General features: G+C 54.5%; 1 protein-coding gene across 11 annotated transcripts in view; it reads right to left on the reverse strand.

Annotated features, from left to right (window-relative positions):
- The window catches only part of ERI3 (ERI1 exoribonuclease family member 3), a 129,227-nt gene that overhangs the window by 6,719 nt on the left and 103,189 nt on the right, over window positions 1–19,319 (reverse strand). For 9 of the 11 annotated variants that reach the window (XM_032654180.1, XM_032654121.1, XM_032654112.1 and 6 more), the window contains one exon: window positions 18,515–18,614. The exons of the other annotated variants lie outside the window; for them this stretch is intronic. In XM_032654180.1, the coding sequence (XP_032510071.1) occupies window positions 18,515–18,614 (100 nt within the window). The remainder of the gene's footprint in view (window positions 1–18,514; window positions 18,615–19,319) is intronic. 11 annotated transcript variants of the gene reach the window in all.

A 19,319-nucleotide genomic window follows, 5' to 3' on the forward strand; every position in this document is an offset into this window, starting at 1 on the left:
CGGCTCCCACGGCTCCCTCCCCCTCCCCCCAGACAGGCCGTTATAGCCTCAACTCCAAAGTGACCCCTTCTTCCAGCCCCTCCCCGCATCCCCCCTCCACCCCACCGAGGTGCCTGGAGGTGCCACAGGGCTGATGGTGAAGGATGACGGTGGTTCCACAATAAGGGGAAAAGGCAATTTCATCTTGATTAGCAGGCGATTTCTCTCTCCGTAATAAGCGCGCTCCAAATAATTAGCGTGTTTTACGTAATAATGAAATTACAGAAATGCAGTCCACTTATTCAAACAACTCACCATTACCATATTTTTAAATATTAGACTTAATTAGAGTTTATCACTTCGGAGAAGTATGCGGACCGAAGATGTTTTTAAAAAAATCCTCATAAAGTGTTTATTAAGCGCTGGTAAAGCTGGGATAATGATGTGTTTGGAAATTAAGGCAATCAAACACTTACCGCCGCTTCTGGAGGCCGGGCATGGAAATGAGGCCATTACACGCCCATTACCCGCCAGCTCACAGCCACTTGGGGGGCGGGGAGAGGATGCGCCTGGCCGAGAGGGCACAGTGCCCAGAAACGCCTGTGCCAACAGCCCACAACAGCCTGACCAGTAAGCACAGCATCACTTAACAGGACATCTGGCCACCAGGAGCCCAACTCAAACCTGGCCAGGCAAATGACTGGACAGGTCCCGAATGCCAAAGAAGACACCCAAGACTAACCCAGGTCCAGACTCCCAGGCCTGGCAGGACATATCAACTTCATTTAAACCCCAGTGCAGAGTGGGGACAGGAGCCAGATTGGGTAGCCAGAGAGGTCAGTGAGAAGAGGCAGAGGCTGAGGAAGCTACAGACCGGAGTGTCCACTCCCAATTCTGGGCCACACAGGAAGGGGCAGCTAGAGTGGTGGAGAAGGGTCTAAGAGGAAGCTGGGGAACTGAGCTGGGAGCCAAAGACGCAGAAGAGCCAGGGGCAGGCTCAGGAACACACCTGGGGACAGACTCGGACTGGGGAAAGTAGGCAAGAAGGGTGGCGGGAGAGGGGCTGGTGGCTCCAGGCCCCATTTATCCCAGTGAATAACTAATTCCAGAATTTATAGTGCTGGGTTTTTGTTCTGTGGCCATTTATATCTGCGAGGGGAGGAAATGAAGAGGCAGCGTGGATGCCACATCTTTCTGTGTTATTGCTTGTCTGCCATTTGCAAATCATTATTAATTGTGGGCCCTGGTGGCGGGCTGGGCGGGGGCCGGGCTGGGTACATCCACATAGCTCTTCATCAAGGACCCCAGCCGCTGCCCCAGAGAGCCAATTACCCCGCCCTGATTGGGATCAGATAAAGAGGGAATTTTTACAAATTAGGGAATAAATAGAATTTCCACACAGGGCGCGGGCAGGACCTGAGAGGCTGTAATGAAAAACCATCCGTCACCATCAGTGCGGGCTGGGCACATAGCCCCGGCACTCCCTCCCTTTGTGGGCCCACCCTCGTGCTCAGGGGCCTGGACGTACAGGTCTAAGGACACCCCAACCCCTCCAAGGCCTGGAAGCAGGGAGAGGAGTTCCCAGTGGGGCGCGTGTATGCCCTCTGGGCCCCAGCTCTGACACTGTCCCTAGTGCTTCTTCCTCAGGGGCTTGACAAAGAGGAGACCGAGGCAGTCCTGAGAACGACCAGAGTTGGGGACCACGGGGCAAAGACCACATCCACGCCCCTCCAGCTATGGCAGCCCTAGGGCAGAGCCCCGGCCCGTGGACCACTCCACTCACTCTGGGTTCCCATTAGCGCTCCTCCCCTTGGATCATTAAATATGTATATCTTATTACACGCCTTGTTAGAGTATCGAGCTCTATTGACTGATGATAAATCCTGAGCCTCGTCCTGGCCATAAATTTATCTGGAGATGATGAAGACTCAATAATCTAGTCAGGCAGATAATATCATCGGGCCTTAAAAAAGATCATTACATTATATGTCAGAATTAAAAGTGAAATACACCGTAGTAACAGGGCGGCTGCTCTGGCCATTACAACGGGTGCCCGCCTCCCCTCACTCATCCCCAGCCAAGGCCCCATCCAGGTAGAGGGGCCAAGAAGCCTCGCCCTCCTCTTGGCTCTGAACGCCACAGATAAAAGTCCCTGATAACCTAAGGCAAAGTGAAGGGGACCTGGCCTGGGAGGGGACAGGGGAAGAGGTGGCTACTGAGAACAGCTGAGCACCTCTGCCATACTTGGCAGCCACTTCTGCCCCAACCGAGCTCCCACCTGACCCTGTCCCTAGGGGTCTCCTGTGGGACTGTCTTCTGGGGGGTCCTTGAGTGGCTCCAACAGGAAGGTGACAGGGCTTCACACCCTTCCAGAGTGGCCTGACCAATCAGGGCAGATTCTTTCCAAAATGGAGACACAGGGACAGGGAGAGGCTACTTGTGTGTATGCCCCAGGCACCTGTGACCTGGCCCCAGACCCATGTGCCAGCAGCATATCTGAGGCCTTTCCTGTGAGCATGTGCTATCAATCTAGACCACGGCCACCTTCTTCCCGAGAGCCCTGCCTGGCACAACCTCTACATCCTGTCCTTTGAGAAACTTGCTGCCAGCTTCTTGTTCTTTGACCTCAGCACTAACAACCATCTCCATTATATCTTATTTTCACCCATTTCCACAGTCACACACTCCACCTTGTTAACATCCTCCACTGTTCTACCTTTGAAATGTTAAATTCAAATATTCCCAGTTACTGATGATAATATGCTTTTTCTTTCATCTCACTGGAACCTCGAAACTGTTTACATCCTTAATATCTCCAGATACATCCCCCTCCTGTGTTCACCTTTTTCCCCGTCCACTTTTGACTGCTTACCCAACAGCCACTCCCCTTCTGCGAAGCTGGCAGAGCCCACTCCTCCCTCCCTGACCAAGGGAAACCTCTGTGGTCTGAGCCATTTGTGGGGACCCTACCCCGTTGCCAGCCATGGGTTTAGGAGTGGCCAAGTGTTCTGGCTACTGGGATATGATGGTAAGTTTGCTGAAAGACCTTCAAGGAAAATTTCTTCACGCTCATGAAGAGAACCATGAGGGGAAAATAGTCCTGTATATTCTGCTGGACGTTTTCATGTCTGCACATAATGTCTGGGACTGCAGAAGCCATATTCCAACCTTGAGGGGACTTAGCCTGTGAAGAACATGCTGAATATAAAAGAACAGAACAATGGAAAAAAATCTGGGTCCTTGATGACATTGCTGAGATGCTGAATTAACCAACCCTAGGATCACCTTACCTCTTTTGTGAGGGAATAAACCCTCTTACTATTTAAGATTTAAATTGGGTTTTCTTTTTCTTGTAGCCAAAAGCTTACTAACATACAGAATGTAAAGGCAGGAAAGAGAATGACAAAACAAATGAAGGGAGGCAAAGGGCAATGAGGACGCTATTTCAGGCTAGGAAGCTGGTAACCCTTGTTATGCTCTCTTAAAACATTTGCTCAGGGCTTCCCTGGTGGTGCAGTGGTTAAGAATCCGCCTGCCAACGCAGGGGACACGGGTTCGAGCCCTGGTCCGGGAAGATCCCACATGCCGTGGAGCAACTAAGCCCATGCACCACAACTACTGAGCCCGCATGCCACAATTACTGAAGCCTGCGTGCCTAGAGCCCGTGCTCCACAAAAAGAGAAGCCACCACAATGAGAAAGAAGCCTGTGCACCTCAACGAAGAGTAGCCCCCGCTCGCCACAACTAGAGAAAGCCTGCACACAGCAACAAAGACCCAACGCAGCCAAAAATAAACAAATTTATAAAACAAACAAAAATTTGCTCAAACTGTCTCCTGCTGTATCTCAGGACACAGGCCATGTTATCATAAAGGCTAAAAGAGTCAAGTTTAGGTGGGAACCCAGGTGAAAACAGAGGGAAGAAAATACAACTTTACAGAGAAAGGATTTTTATGTCTCTGACTTGCAATTTAAGTTGACTTTTTCAAAGTCCCATGGCAACACAAAATCATGAGACTCAAGGCTTCTTTCTCCCCTGCCCCTCTTAGCATGTCCTTTCCAATTTCCAGGTTATCTTATGGTCCAAAATGGCTGCTGAAGCTCCAATCATCACATCCACATTTTAGGAAAGAGGAAGAAGGAAAAAGCAAGAATAATGTGCTTTCCAGCTAAGTCATTTCCCTTTCAGTATTGTTCCTGGAGGACCCACACACTTTTCCTTTTACCTCACTAGCCAGAACTCAGAGACATAACCATATCCAGCTGTATGAGAAACTAAAAAAGAAAAGTAGTCTTTTAACTGGGTACCCCCTGCTGCCCCTAATTATCCAGGGTCTCTATTTAGTGAGGAAGAAGGTCAATGGCCACTGGGTACATACCAAGCAGTTTCTGTCCTAGCAACATAATTGATACACCTCGCTTTGGAGCTTGGATTCCATGGTCCATCATCTTAGTCCTTTCTTGCCAATCGTCTCAACTCTCTTGCTCCCCTTTTCTCCCATCACCCTTGCCTGGAAAAACCCAAACACTGCCTTCTCTATGCTTACATCTGGGCTGAGTGTGACAAGAGAAAACTGAAACCTTACAGGTTCACGCAACTCATAAGATCATAGTCACCAACCTCAGCTGGGTGTATAAACCCGCCCCATCTCCTATGTACCTGATCAGTGTGCATGCTCTCTCTCCCTTTCTTGCTAGTTCAATGTCCAACTTTCTCTACTTTCCACAACTCTCAAACTCCCTACCCCCAACATTGCCCTGACCCTCTCACCCACACAACCTCATCTTCTACTTCACAGGAAACACAGAAGCCACACCCCTGCACCTGTGCCAGTCCTCACCTTTCATCCTGATACGAGAGGAACTGTCCTGATGTCACTTCTGAAGCCCATCCCCCCACTCCACCTGGTTTCTGGAGTCTAACCCAACTGCCTTTTCAGGGGTCTTACTTTGTGAGTAACCCCCTTTCTCTCTGATATAGCTTCAGTGGCTTCTTCTGCACCGGCTCCTTCATGTAAACATGTAAATATATTAAATCTTTAAAAACAAGCTCCCTTTAATTCCTTTTCCCTTTTCCCATGTGGCTAAGACCCCATCTTTCCTCCCTTTCGTAGCCAAAGGTCTCATTTCCTCCTCTCCTACCCTGTGATCTGATTTCCCCCAGCAGCGCCTTACCAAACTGCTTTCTCTAACCATCCTTATGGCCTCATGGGGCTGAAGTCCAATGGAAGCTTTTCAGGTTTAGATCAACCCAGTGGACTGAGTCATGCCTTGAAACTCTTCCCTCGGTTTCAGTGACACCACCTTTTCTCCACTACCCTCCTCCAGCTCCCCTGTCCACGCCTGCCTTTTCTCCTGACTACCCCTAAGAGGTGGGTGTTGCTAAGAGTGGTCGTTGGCCTTCTACCCTTTTTACTGTCTGCACTCTCCCTGGGCAAACTTATCCACCCCTAAGCTTTATTTACCATATATTTTCCCATAGTTTCTAAACCTGTATTCCTACTACCACCATCCTGGTCCAGGGCACCACCCTCCCTCATCCAGGTGACATCAGTGCCCCAGCCAATCTCCTCTATAGCGTCCTTCTAAGCCACAAATCTGGTCATTTCACTGCCTGTCTTAAACCCCTTCAATGATCCTGGAACTGAAAAAGGACATCAGTAGAAATGCTGGTGAAACTGAAGTAAGGCCTTTCGTTTAGTTAACAGTAAAGTAATACCAATGTTAATGGCCTGGTGCTGATAGTTGTACTATGATTGGGTAAGATGTTAACACTAGGTAAAGATGGGTAAGAAAGGCTTCTGCAAATGTAAAATGAGTTCCAAGTAAAAAGTTTAAGAGTTAATAATTAAAACGACAACCATCACCACCACTTCCAACGGTGCCTCACTGCTCTCAGGATAGCATCCAAACTTCTACATTAAGTCCTGGGGATCTGCCCAGGTGTCCCCCTCGGGCCTCATCTTTCCCACTCTCCTGTTGGACCGCGGAGTTCTGGCTCTTCTCCCTCATGGGTTTTTTCACATGCTCTTCCTTCTGCCTGGGGAGCTCCTCCCCCACTCCTCAGCTGGAGTGCCCCTTCGTCTATCCTGAGGGATGGAGGCTTGCTGTGGTTTCCTGAGGTGCCTTACCTGCGCCCCCATGTAGGCGTTAGGAACCCCTTCTGTGTGTTCCCACAGCACCCATGTTCCTCCATGTGACTGCCTCTGTCACTCCCTGTCAAACCACAAACCCTTTGGGGGCACTAAGGTTACCTCAACAGAGGCCCTCGGTAAATATGTATTAAGTGTAGGGAAGGAAGGACTGGAGGAAAAGAAAGAGGGAAGGGTGGAGGGGCAAGATCACAGGTGAGCCTACTCCAGCCCTGACATTTGCCACCTGAAGCGCAGACAGGCCCAGGCCCTGAAAATCAGTCACGGTCCTTCCTCAGATTCCAACGTGCCAGTGGCTTCGGCCCCTTCCCCACCTCTACTCCTTCCTAGTACCTTCATTTCCTCAGGACCTGCTGTGCCAGGAGACTGGCTGGGACCTGAGCTCTCAAGTGACCTGGCCAGCCTGTCCTGAACCAAGACATCTGGGGGCGGAAGCTGTGTTGCTGGGGCTCCGTACACCCCGCCAATGATGCCCTGGAAAAGGGCCTGGCGATGCCTGGGGACTCTGGGAGGGGGGCTGCCCTCCCTAAGCCCAGTCCCACCTGGTAAATATTTCATCCTCAAGCTGCTCAGCTAATCCCTATTAATTTCAATACCGCTGCCTTGCCTGGCTCAGCTCCCAATGCATTATTTATCCCCTTTGTTTGTTTGTCGCTAACAGGTGGGCCCCAGCGGAGGCGCTGACTGGGGACAAGCCCACTCCATCACAGTGTGGCTGTGAATTAATCATGAGGACTAATGGGAACCACCTCAGCTCCAGGCACTTCCCTAGCCCCCGCCCCCTGCCCTGGCACCCAGGGGTGGGCCGAGCCATCTCAGCTCAATTTAACTCAATTCAAATCAACACATTTTACTCACTATCTATCCACAAGAGTCACACACTATGATATGCTTTGGGGATACAAGCTGAACAAAACAGACATAAATTCCTGCCCTCAGGGAACTTACAATCTAGTGGGGGAGAGAGGCATTAAACAACTTCTTAATGAGGACTGTGACGGGATGCTCCAAAGGGGGAGTGCACAGAGGAGGGGCGCTGACCAAGGCTACGAGTCGGGGAAGCTTCCTTGAAAAGCAAACTGAGCTGTGCTCTGCAGGAGGAGCGGGACTTGATTAGGCCAAGTGTGGGAATGGGGGCTCCCAAGGAAAATAAAGCCACGTGGGAAGGCCCTGAGGTGAGCGAAGGCATGGCAGGTTCCAGAAAATGAGGGAGGGCATTGTGCTGCCGCGCACAGGGCACGAGGAGAGAGGCTTGAGAAAGGAGCACTCTTCTCCCTGAATGACCAGCATCTGTCCCGGCGGATTAGCACAGAGTCCTCCTGAACACCCAGACACAAGCACACACTCACACCACCTCTGCCGACTTGAGTGACATACAATTGCCTGACCTTGCGCCTGTGACACCGGAGCGGCAGTCAAGATTATGAACCTTCAACTGCACAGATCAGGAAACTCAGGCGAGCATCTGGCCTGGAGGCTTCTGAGGGGGCCAGTGTGGGCCTTAGCACCCTGAGGCTTAGGTGTGCCCGTGGCAGGCCAGGGCTTGGGGACACCGAACGGCCTCGGCCACAATGCTCACATCACCCCCCAGGAAGGAACCTGCCTCACCTCTGAAAACCCAGCACTGGACGGGGCACCCACAAGATGCCAGCAAACACCCGCTGAGTGAATGACCGCACAAGAGCGAATCTCTCTCTGGGGAGATCCTTCCCCAGAGATCTAAATAGACGAGGTTGGAATGAGCTAACCTGTACGCAGGGTGTTACAGTACTTTCATAGTAAGCCTCACAGTAAGCCTGAGAGATAGGAGCCATCATCAGCCCCGTTTAAAAGAGGAAGAAACAGAGGCCCTGGATGGTGAATGACTTACCCAGGACCACACAACCTGAAGTGATGGGCCGTAACCAGGATGAGGTCAGCCTGGCTCCAGGCTCCTGGCTCCCGCATATCCATAGATCTAACCCCTCTGTGGGGTCTCTTCCCCAGGGATCTCCCTTGGTGACTCCATGGACCCTAGTTCTTGAGGACAATCCTAAAAGGCACCTTGTTGATGAACCAAGTGTAGCTCTGCCAGGGCAGAGACCTCATTGTGCACATGATCGGGGTGTGTAATTCTATTCAAAGTGGCCACTTTGAAAACCCATGTGTCTCCAGGCTCTCCGTCCATCATGGTGTCAAGTCCTGGAGCAGAGGCATCCTTCAGCGCCTCCCAACGCCATGGTCTGTGTGCCCGCATGCCTGATCCCGCCCATGCGCCTGTCCTTGGCTGGGAGCTGCTCTGGCAGCACTGCCCCGCCCTGTGAGAAGGCTCAGGCTAGCCTGCCTGCTTGGCCCAGCCTTACCCCTGCCTTCAGGCTAGCCTGACTGCCGGGCCCCACCCCTGCCCTAAATGCCTCCTCTGCCCTACAGGGTCTCTGTTCTCTTGGAACTAGGCAGCCGGCGTGGAGGCAGCCTCGATAACTCGCTAACGTGCTGCCCATGCTGTTCTTAAAAATTTATGACTGTGCAACATGAAAAATCCGGCTGAGGAGCCGTCATTAGCGGCGCTGCCTCCCTCCCCCACCAGAGCCGCCCTCGTAAATTGAGATTTATGGCTGCAGCAGGCGGGGCGGGGGCGCGTGCAGAAGGCGAGGATGCTGTGGCAGAGACAGGCAGAGGCCGATGAGGCCGCGATGGGGCCGGGGGCTCCCCCCTGCGGCAGCTCCGGTTCATCGCAGTGTGCGGAGATAGCTACCGAGAGTAACGTCTGGCCTGGGGTGCCGGCCTAGCGCGCGGATGCTGATTACGTTTAGCAGTCGGACTGCAGAGGGAGGAGCCAGTCCTGTGCCAATCACTGGCTCCTTGAGGTGTAGGGCCAGATCCTGAAGTCCAGGGGCAAGCAAGCAAGGGCCTCTTAGTAGGATGACTTGGGGAGGGGGAAGGTTGGACCTAGGGAGGAAGGATCATCCTTGCTGGGGTCACAGGGCCTGGGCACCCCAGAGTCAGCTTCTCCAACCAGAAGCATCTAGTTTGGGCTGTGACTGTGGTATCCCAACCAGAGAATTGAAGGGGAGGGAGGGAGGGAGGAAGGAGGATGCCAGGACCCTTCTCTTCCCTCTCCTTTCTCTGGTAAGAAGGGCCAGTGGAGAGGATGTTAAAGGCAGGAGGGCAAGGACTGGATCAGTCACAGAGCCTCCCCTGACAGAGGCCAGGCTGGGGCTGAAGAGGAGAGGAGGTGAGCCCATGAGCCTGCTGCCCACCACCCCCGCAGGCCCTCCCGATTACCTCCCCTCTGCTTCCCCCGCTGCTCACTTAGCCCTGTCAGCCAGGCCATTATGAAATTGGGGTTTCATTTACAGACTAATTAAACATTACAGCTTGTTCACAATTACAACGCGGGGATGAGGGAGTAACTAATTACGGAAGAAATGAGCTAACATTTATCTCTGCTCCCACCCTCCCTCTACCCACTGCTCCCCCCACCCCCGCCCCAGTCTGGCTTCCTCCCACTCTCTGGTCAGTACCAGCTCTCAAGGCTTATTACCTAGGATGGGGAACTGGAAGGGTACCCACCCACCCTAGATACCAGGTTGGGCTGCGGTTCCCAGCTACCCCAGGGGAGGGGCTTAGCTCCCAGAGCCCTGCCACCAGAGACAGTCAAGGCTTTTGTGCAAGACCCTGTGGGTGAAAGGACCCTGTGATGGTACGTGTGGCCCTCATATGGGGGGTGGGGACCTGCTCTGGTGTACGACTGTGACAGCACTGTGGAGCCGTGTGGCCCTATGTATCTTTACCTTGTGGGGCAAGGTTTTGCTGTGACTGCTGCAGACAAAGATTTGTGTGACGGGCTATGAGTGTGAATGATCCATGCCCTAACCCCCAAACCCCCAGGGCAGAATATGAAAGAACCAGGTAGCTGCTGGAGGTGATGGTCTAAGCGGGCCTGGGATGTGGCCCCGGCAGCTCCAGGACCAAATCCCCACTGGGCAACCTTATTCACTCCCTCAGAAGCAAGAGAAGCAAGCAGGGTTACCCTGCCCTAGGACTCATCTCATCCCTGTCCTTGGGCTGGCCTTGGCTTCTGGCCAGATGCCCCCCCTGGGGCCCAAGGAGCCTCCTGGGGGCCTGGGGTGCCCCCTGTGGGCAGGAGTCCTGGGGTCTGGCTGGCCTGCTGCAGAGTTTAATAATAGTAACAGTGAGAGTAAGCGTTTCCATCCCTCCTGCCTTTGGGCAGAAGAAGAAAGGAAAGAGGAGGGAGAGGAGGGAGTGGAGGGAGCGGGCTGAAGGGAGGCTTTGAGGCCTCAGAACTCACATCAAACGGCCGGATCTGGGCCTAATTGTCTGACCCCTGCCCCTGCCTTCAATCAGCTCTGCGGCTCCCCGCCCGCCCCTCGCCTAACTAGCAGCCATGTTCTCCTCATTAGGACAAGCTCCCCTTGCACACATGTCCCCGGACATGTCCCCAGCACTCCCAGCTCCCAACCCTGCCTGGTGGGAGGGTTCAGCGGGGACCCAGTTTTGGCGGGGCTCCTGGGGCAGCTATTCCCTCAGCCACAGCTGGCTGGCCTGAGCGGCTCGGCACCTCTCCCTGAGCTGCAGGGTCCTGGATGGCACGTGCTGTGACATATCCCTGGGCTGGCTCAGCCGCTGGGTGCATTCTGTCCTCTGTGTGTCCTTCTTGATACAGCCCAACTGTCTCAGACACACAGTTCCTGAGGGCAAGATGCATTTGAATCCTGCCCCCTTCGGGCTGGTTCAGCTGTTTCAGCCCGGCAGGGGGTCTGGTCTGGGTCAGGGTCTGTGTTCAGAGGCTAGGAGCTGAAGGAACTTGTCTGCCTACTGTGCAAGGGTGGTTCCCTTAAACAAATCCAGGCGTGGCGATGTGAGTGTCTGCAGCTGGTGGCATGGCAGTGAGGCAGGAGAGCTTGGTGGTTAAGAGCTCTGACCCTAGAAAGATGTGTGTTTAAATTCTAGCTCTCCCGCTTCCTTGCCCTGCTGCCTTGGGTGCATGACAACCTTCTTGAGCCTCAGTTTCCTTATATACAGTAGAGGTGACAGACCCAATCTCACAGGGTTTGGGAATTCAATGAGATTACAGACATAAAGTCCTCTGTACTACATCTGGCACTCAGCAAATCTTGTGGAAGGATACAGGTGTGGATGGCGGATTCAGACCAGACCAAACAAATTCCCTGCTCCACAGGCCACAGGCCTCGCTTTGTCCAGCTGGGTCAATAGTGTCAGGGACAGAAGGAGCTGTGAAGAAGGGTCCAGAGCCCTGCAGAAAAAAAGAGCAGCTCCCAGGAGACCCAGCTGATACCAGGGGCAGAAGCACCAATGCTGGAACCAAAGCTTGGGGGCAGGAATGTCACACAGCAGTTTCAGGTGGGAGGGGCAGGGGCCCAGCTTAAGGACTGTCAGGTGGCTTGAGGTCAGATAAGGTAAGTTAGTAGGGCTGGTCCATGAGGTATGGATCGTCCCTTGAGTACAGTGGGCTTGGAAGGAGGGGATGCTGTGAACACCAGTGGAGTGAAGGCTGACTGGACTGCTCTAGGTATTAATTCTCAAGGTACCAGACCTGTACAGGATTGGGGGAAGGGCTGGCCTGGTCTGGGCCCTGACATTGTCTCTCACCTTAAACCAGTGGTAATGATTTGCAAATATTGATGAAAACACAAACTACAGAGACTGTGTTTTTCGGGGAGTGAAGGTGGGGAGAGGGGATAAGGAGGAAAATAAACTGAAATGAAGTCCGGTTATCTCCCATCTGTGGCTGCTCCTAATCCCCCAGCCCAAAGGAATCCAATGCAGCCCCTTATCTGCCCTGTCAATCACTCCATCACCGCCCAGTGCTTGGTGGGCACCGCACGCCCTCGCACACACTCAAGCACATGCTCACACATGCACACACACGCACACACTCACTCCAACTCTTGCTCCAACACTCCTGCCCACCCCCAGCCCATTACTCCTCTGAGTAGAAGCAGCCAGCACGCAGGTCCTGCCAGATGGATGCAATTTGCATAATATCAGCAGCGGAGGCTGCAAGATCACCAGGGGTCAGGGCGCTGACATCCCCGCACAGTCTATCTGCAAGTGCTAATTTGGCCAGCATTGATCTGTCTTTCTGATTTCTTTGTCATTTACGTCTGCGATGGTTTGACAGGAGATACAGAGAGAGACAAGGGGAGGCCAAGCCAGGCCTGGGGCTAGGAAGGTAGGGAAACAAAGATTGTACTTCCCAGCGCATCTCACACACACAGAACACACACAGACATACACCAGAACCTCCTCCATCTATCTGTCACTACACTCATCCATCCGTCCATCCATTTTTCCATCTGTAGTTGCTCCTGAAGACTAGAGCCTGGTATCTGGCAAGGACCAGTTCCTCAGATGTCCCTGGACTCCAAGGGTGCCAGCTCAGGGGGGAAGGCATGAGCAGCCCTGAGCACTAATGCAGGCAGGCCAGTGAGGCCCTGTCAATGCCTGGAGACTTAACCCTCCTTGTGGCTGGCCATCCCCTGGTTCCTCACTTTCTCTGGGACACACTAGAAAGAACTGGATGGGGCGGAGAGGCGGGAGGTGGTGTAGGGGAGTGGTAGTGCTGGGGAAACAAGCACACTCCAGCTGTCTCTGACGCCTCCTCATAAGGCAGCTGTGCTGACTCCTCCCCTCCCAGCCCTGAATATGGCCAAAGCAGAGGGGAGGGGGTGAGGCACCCGTCTGCCTCTCCGGGACAGGGTTATCATGGCTGCAGAAGCCTCATATCAACTCTTCACCACCCTCAGGTCATCCAAAGCCCAGACTGGGCTCTGGCTGATTCTGAAGCCCCCTAGCTCAGCCAGGAAGCCCAAGGTCAGATCGGGTCTACATCCTACCTGCTGGACCCTTGGCCAGAGTCCCCACATTCTCCCCCTGGGAGGAGGGTTCACCACAGGGATGGGGACGCTGCCTGGGCAGGAGATGTCATGGGGGAGGGGAGGGGAGGAGAAGATGGGAATTCTGGGAAGAGCCCACTGCAGAGAGGTGGGCATGGTCACTCTGTCAAGGGAGGCAGAGGGGCTTGAGCCTTCCAAGGGTGCCCCCCAGTGGCTCTGTCTTCACCCCACCTCTTTCCCTCGCCCACAGCAGCAGGAGCAGGTGATCAGAAGGAACTCCCTGCTGGGCAAGAGGGGGGCTGGCGTTTGGTGTGTGCTAATCCTGGGCCGAGGTCTTCAGAGGGACCGGGGAACTTCAAGGAGGGAAAGGCAGAGCTGTACTGCAGACGAGCTCATTAGCCAGCACCCCACCCCCCCACGAGGAGGAGGGCGGGCAGCCCAGGGAGCGCGGCAGCGGAGGCGGCAGAGAAAAGGCTGTCACTGTCCTTTCTTCCTTTTGGTACAAGCATCTCCCTGAACCAACGATTCTCCTGCAGTGACACCTCTCACGGGCGCTAATGAGATCCGTGTCACAGAGCTAATGTGCTCTGACTGGACTCTGATAGACACCCCACTCCTTCAGGGGAGCCCACAGGCCAGCACTGCCCCCCAGGGCCAGGCCCCACCTGCCACCTGCTGGCCCGTTCTCTTGCCAAACTGTGCTGGGCAGCAAGCTTCTGAGAGAGCCCACCTGGTGTCGGGCCATCCCGTCTCACCTGGAGCCTTTGGGACCCCCAGTCCCTGAGCAGAGAGGGTAAGCGGCCAGGGCAAGACCACCCAGCTGGGCACCAGGGAAGGTTCCGACTGTTCTCCCCGCCTGTGACACCAGCAGTCTGTGGGGCCTCTGTGTCCCAAACAACAGGGGAAATCTGACATTTCCCGTGCAGACTTCCAAAAAGAAAGAAGGGAAGGAGGCCCAGGCCCCGCTCTTAGAGAGGTCAAGTACGTAGGGCCTGATCATCACCTATAACTGGGGTCCCGGGATGTATTCTGCACGCTCACAGTGGGAGGGCCAGGCAAGATCCCCAGAGGAGGGGGGCCCTGGAATATGGGCAGGATTTTCCTGGGCCACGAGGTGGAGAGCCAACAGAAATCACAGTGCAGAACTAACTGTCGGGGTCAGGAGGAGGCCGGAAGCCAAGTGTTAGGGCCCCGGCTCCAAGGGCGACTGTAGCAGGGTGAAGGGTGGAGATGCCCCCGCCCCTTTCTTCCTCAGCTGCTGCTACCGAAGACTGTCAAGACCTGTGTGTTTTACACGACACTGAGGGAAAGGGAGAACGTGAGCTTGTTTTCTTCCTCACCATCTCTGTTGGCAGCACAAAGCCCAAGACCAAAAAGGTGCTCCTAGCTCAGCACGGTGGTGAGAACACAGGCTTTGTGCTCAGGTGGACCTGGGTTTGAATCCTGGCTCCTCAGTTCAACTGCCTGTGTGACCTCAAGCAAGTCACTTAACTAAGCCTGAGCCTCCCAATCCGTAAAATGGGAACGATAATGCCTGCCTTCATGAGAGTGTGAAAATTAAATTAGCGCCCTGGATAATGTGAGTGCTGTGCTGACCACTTGCTGAAATGAAAGAAGGCCCACTCAGCAGTCCCCTCTGGAGGCCGCCCTGCCTCGGAAGGTGCCTGAGCCAAGAGCGCTGACGGAGCCCGCTGACCCAGCCAGTCAGCAGTCCTACAAATGTGCAGTCCCCTCACCTACAACCTGCTCCATGCCACCCTGCTCACCAGGCTCCCAAGGGCAAATCCACCCCCCAGGAGGAGGCGTCCCTCCCCGACCACGAGCCCACTGGGACAGCCTCCGAGCCCCCTCTCTGCCCAGAGCTCCATCCTGGAACTCTACCTCTTCCTCAGTCCCCAGGGCCAAGCCCTCACCCCATCCTGGCGACTGTACCTGTGAGCTGGGTGGGGGCAGGGCCCTGTGGCTGTCATCTCCCAATGCACGTTCAGCACCTACCACAGCTCCTGACACACAGTAGGTGCAAGGCAGACGTCCACCACCTCCCTCCCCATGGCCACTGCCGGCCCTGAACTAACCACCACCTCCCGCATGCCTTATTACATATACCCCTACCCCGACGCCCGTGGCCTCCCCTTCTGCGATTTCTTCTCACTAGTCCTCCCTATACATACTCTCAGATGGCGCTGACTGGAACCCAACTCTGACCAGGTCACTCTTCTATCCAAACACCCTACGGCTCCCCCTCAAACAGCTCAGCCGGGCGCACCGATCCCAGTGGGCCCCTCCCTTCCACAGCCTAGGCCCCTGCCCTGCCCGTCAGCCCACGCCTCCAGCACGCCTGCCCCCTTACTCTGTCAGCACCTCCTCCACCCCAATGCTCAGCAGGAGTTCCCGCCAGGTAGACCCCACGGGCTTCCCCTGCCACACATACCTTAGAAGGAGACTCAGAAGATCCCTCCAGGGCCCAGGGTCATCGGTGACCTGCACACCCCGCCACTGCCCCCCACAGCATTGTGGGAGAAGCCAGCATCTCCTGGAGAGGGCCAGGCTGTGGGATCTGCAGAGCCCTTACCCAGCATCACTAGTGCTGCCTCACCTCCCAGCAAGATACATACCACTCCCCACTTCGGGCTGGCAGCTCCTCACACAGTTAATTAGCACCATGTCACTGAGGACCAGCCTGAATGGCCAGTGACAGGAGCTGACCCCTGACCCCAGGGCTGGGAAACAGTCCACATCAAACTCTTACAACGCGACCCTTTTAGCACGCACAGTAACTCAGGGCACCGTCAGCTGAAGCTCATTAAAGCTGTCTCTTTGGCGCGAGGGCCATTAACCTCACCGCTCAAAACCCGCACCTCCCCTCCCCGCCTCTCCCAGCCCAATTAATGCCCTGCATCCTCCCCCGCTTCCAAGCACCCTCACCCACACCTCAGAGCCAGCCAGGAGCTGGCAGGGCAGCCCTCTTCATTCACAGATACAAGGACCAAGTGCCAGGAGCCCCCAGTGCCCTGGGGAGACCCTGGCATGGGCAGAGCCACAGAGGAGGCAGCTCCTTGAGCAGCCACTGTGTGCTCAGACCGCACAGGCCCTTCACACAGGGGACCTCGCTGAGCTTTCCCAACAGCCCCGAGAGGCAGGTAGCATTGGCCCTTGTCTAAGGTCACAGGGCCTGAACTGCTTCTGGCTCCAAAGCCCTGACTTTATTGTCACCCATAACCTTGGGCTGTCCCCTGGGGCCCACCCAGATGGAAAAACCTTCTTCTCTGAAGAAAGAGGGAATACTTCAGGGGTCCAACCCAGAGTCAACATGGGTGAACCAACAAGAACGACATCAATGAGTCCCAGGAGGCAGCAGAAAGTGGGAACAAGGAACCCATTCCTCTCACAAACACCCCCAGGACAGATACACAGAAGCAGGGCACCCAACTCAAGGCTGCGTGGGGTGCATTAACCCAGTCCTGCCAGCCCCTCCCACCAGGCAGACTCAGTTTCTGGCAGCTCCTCCTTCCCTGGGCCAATGCAAGTCTTCTCAGTGGCCTTGGTTCTCCGGTCCCTCCCTTTCCCGTCACGCTTGCACCGATTCATCCACTCACTCACTAACTGTCCATTCATCTACCATAGCATTTGTTGAGCACCTACTTAGAACTAGTGTGTACAGCACCAACTGCCTCACTGATTCTGGATCTGAGCTCTGATCCTGTCCTTATCTCACTCACGAACTTCCTGTCTCCTCAAAACCTCACAAAAAGCCACACCCTCTAACCTGGCATTCAAGGCTGGCTTGTTCCCCGTTTAATTTCTAGCCGTTTCCTAACCCAAATGTCCCACTCCAGTCATGGCAAACTACTTGCAGACATCCAAAATTATCCTCTTAGCATGTCAGGCTTCCTCCTGCCCTTGGGCTTTTGTACACACAGTTTCCCCAAAGTGGAAAACGCTTCCCCCATCTGCCTACCTAGCAAACTCCTATTCATCCTTCAGGCATCCCCTGACCCAAGTCTCATCTTCTCTAGGAAACTTCCTGCTGACCTCCAAGGCCTATCAGCTTGCTAGGTTTGGGGTCTCCTCTAGGCTGTACAAAATAACTCCTATGGGAGGGAACAGCAGTGGTTGTGGGGTACTCCCAATTCCCCAGGCCCGTTGACCACTTTCTCTTTCCCCCTGGACCCCAGGAGAGCCTTGGGGGCCAATAAGAATGATATGGGGTGTCCCTGAAGTCAGTGAAATGTAAATGAAGAAGTAGAAGCCACTTGGCAACTGAGGACAGGGGAAACCTCCCTTGGGGCAGCCCAGGTGTTTCTATCACGACCCTGAGTACCCTGGGTGGCAACTGCCCAGTTCAGTCTCTGTCTCCTTCCAGGATGTGAGCTCCCCGAGGACAGGAACATCCACTCAGCATGCCCAGCCCCGCTAGGCACCTGTGATGTCTGCGGACAGGATTAGGGGCCAGTCTGCAGCAGGTGACTGGACCCTTTCGGTGTTATCTTGCCAGTCCCCTCCCCCTCATACCTCCCAAAGGTACACAGGTTATGATAATGTCGTAGCACCACCCAGGGACACCCCTGCTCCTCCCCACTTGGAACAAAGCCTATGCCTGTCAAGTACCCTGCTTGAAAGCATCTGTATGCCCATGTGTACAGATGCACACACAAAATAAGATACACAGAAATGAACAAACACGCTTTCTGATGGATACACATACAGGCTGATGGTTGCTTCCATACACAGACAGATGCCCCCAGGAAAATGTACATAGATACACTGTTACACATACACACATACACGTATCCCTCAAAAAGATACACATACATGGACACATATAAACCCCTAGACAAACACACAGAGACATGCAGCTGAAGGTGCCATTCACACACACATACACTCACAGACACATATCCACAATGATATATATAAGAAGCTAGCAGAGCCTCCAATGCCTAGAACCAGCCCCCTCCCATGCAGGAATCCCCCCTGAGGGTACACCCCCATCTGGTACCCCAAGTGGCTCCTCCCAACCCACGCACCGCTCAATGGAGGCTGCTGCTCCTACGGGGGAGTTCAATACCCTGTGGACAGAGCCATCGGTCAGAAGGACCCTGACTAATTAAAAGCTGGTGAGGTTTAAATAATTCATCTCCTTAACTCCCATTGATCGCCCAGTTTAGTGGCCACAGACTTGAAACAATATTAAACAGCCTTCTCTAGCTCCACGGGGGGTGGGTAAGCTGACATGTGCCCACCCCTCTGAGGACATCACCCACCAAAGATGCAGCCAAGGGCAGGATCCCTTGGCCTGAATCCAAGGCCACCTGTGACCCACCCTAAGCCCAGACCCCAGCCTCCTCTTGAATGTTGTTTTGAGAGATCCTTTCCAATGGTCAGATTCCACTCTCCCCTCACTCCACCCCCCTTCCCTGCTGGAGCACTGAATGAGCCACGGAACCCCTCTGTGTGCCAGGGGACTGGGGCATGTGGGCAGGGGACGGACCGAGTTGCCAGGGGGATATGTGGAGGGACTGACCAATGCCGCTGTGGGGCCGGCCTATGTGTTGCAGGCTGAGGCCCTTGTTCATGTCTAGAAGTCCATTCTTGGGCCAGCAGCCCATGGCGAAGCTGTAAGCCTGGAAGACAGGAGGCAAGAGTGGTTACCAGAGGTCCTGACCCCTGACCCAATCCCATCACTCACCAACACCCCCAGCCCCCCATGTCTTCCCAGCAAGGGCTTACTCTCATCATGCCACTTCATGGGAGTCCCCTTGCTGGGTCCTCTTTCCACCAGGGCCCCCTCCAGAAAACCCCTTCCTTCTCCACAGCTCCCTTTCTCCTGGGCGTCTCCCCATCAGAGGCCCCCGGCTCCCACGGGGTGCCCCTCACCAGGCTCCTTTCTGGAGCTCCCATTTACTAAGATTCTCCTGATCAGGACCCCTCCTCTCATAGGGCATCCCCTTCAACCCATGCCCCCCCTTTCCAGACTCTCTGGCCCTCTGCTGGGCCCCTTCCTCACAGCATTACTGGTCACAGAGACTGCTGTTGGAAGGGACTTGGAGACCAATATATCCAGACTTCACTCCACAGACAGGAAAACTGAAGCCAGAGACGAGGGGGCCAACTACCTGCCTGCGGTCAAGTTGCTTTTGACCTGGAGGCAGGCCAGACTGCAGAGCTGAGTGCCACATGGGGGCTCAGCTGAGGAGGGGTAAGGTCACCTGGCCGACTCAGGCAGCTGTGAGGGGAGCATGTGAAGAGAGTGTGTGTGTGTGTGTGTGTGTGTGTGTGTGTGTGTGTGTGTGTGTGGTGGGGAGCAGATCTTGCTGAAGGTCAAGTGC

The sequence above is a fragment of the Phocoena sinus genome, chromosome 1 (genome assembly GCF_008692025.1).
Source record: "Phocoena sinus isolate mPhoSin1 chromosome 1, mPhoSin1.pri, whole genome shotgun sequence".
NCBI classification, from domain to species: Eukaryota; Metazoa; Chordata; class Mammalia; order Artiodactyla; family Phocoenidae; genus Phocoena; species Phocoena sinus.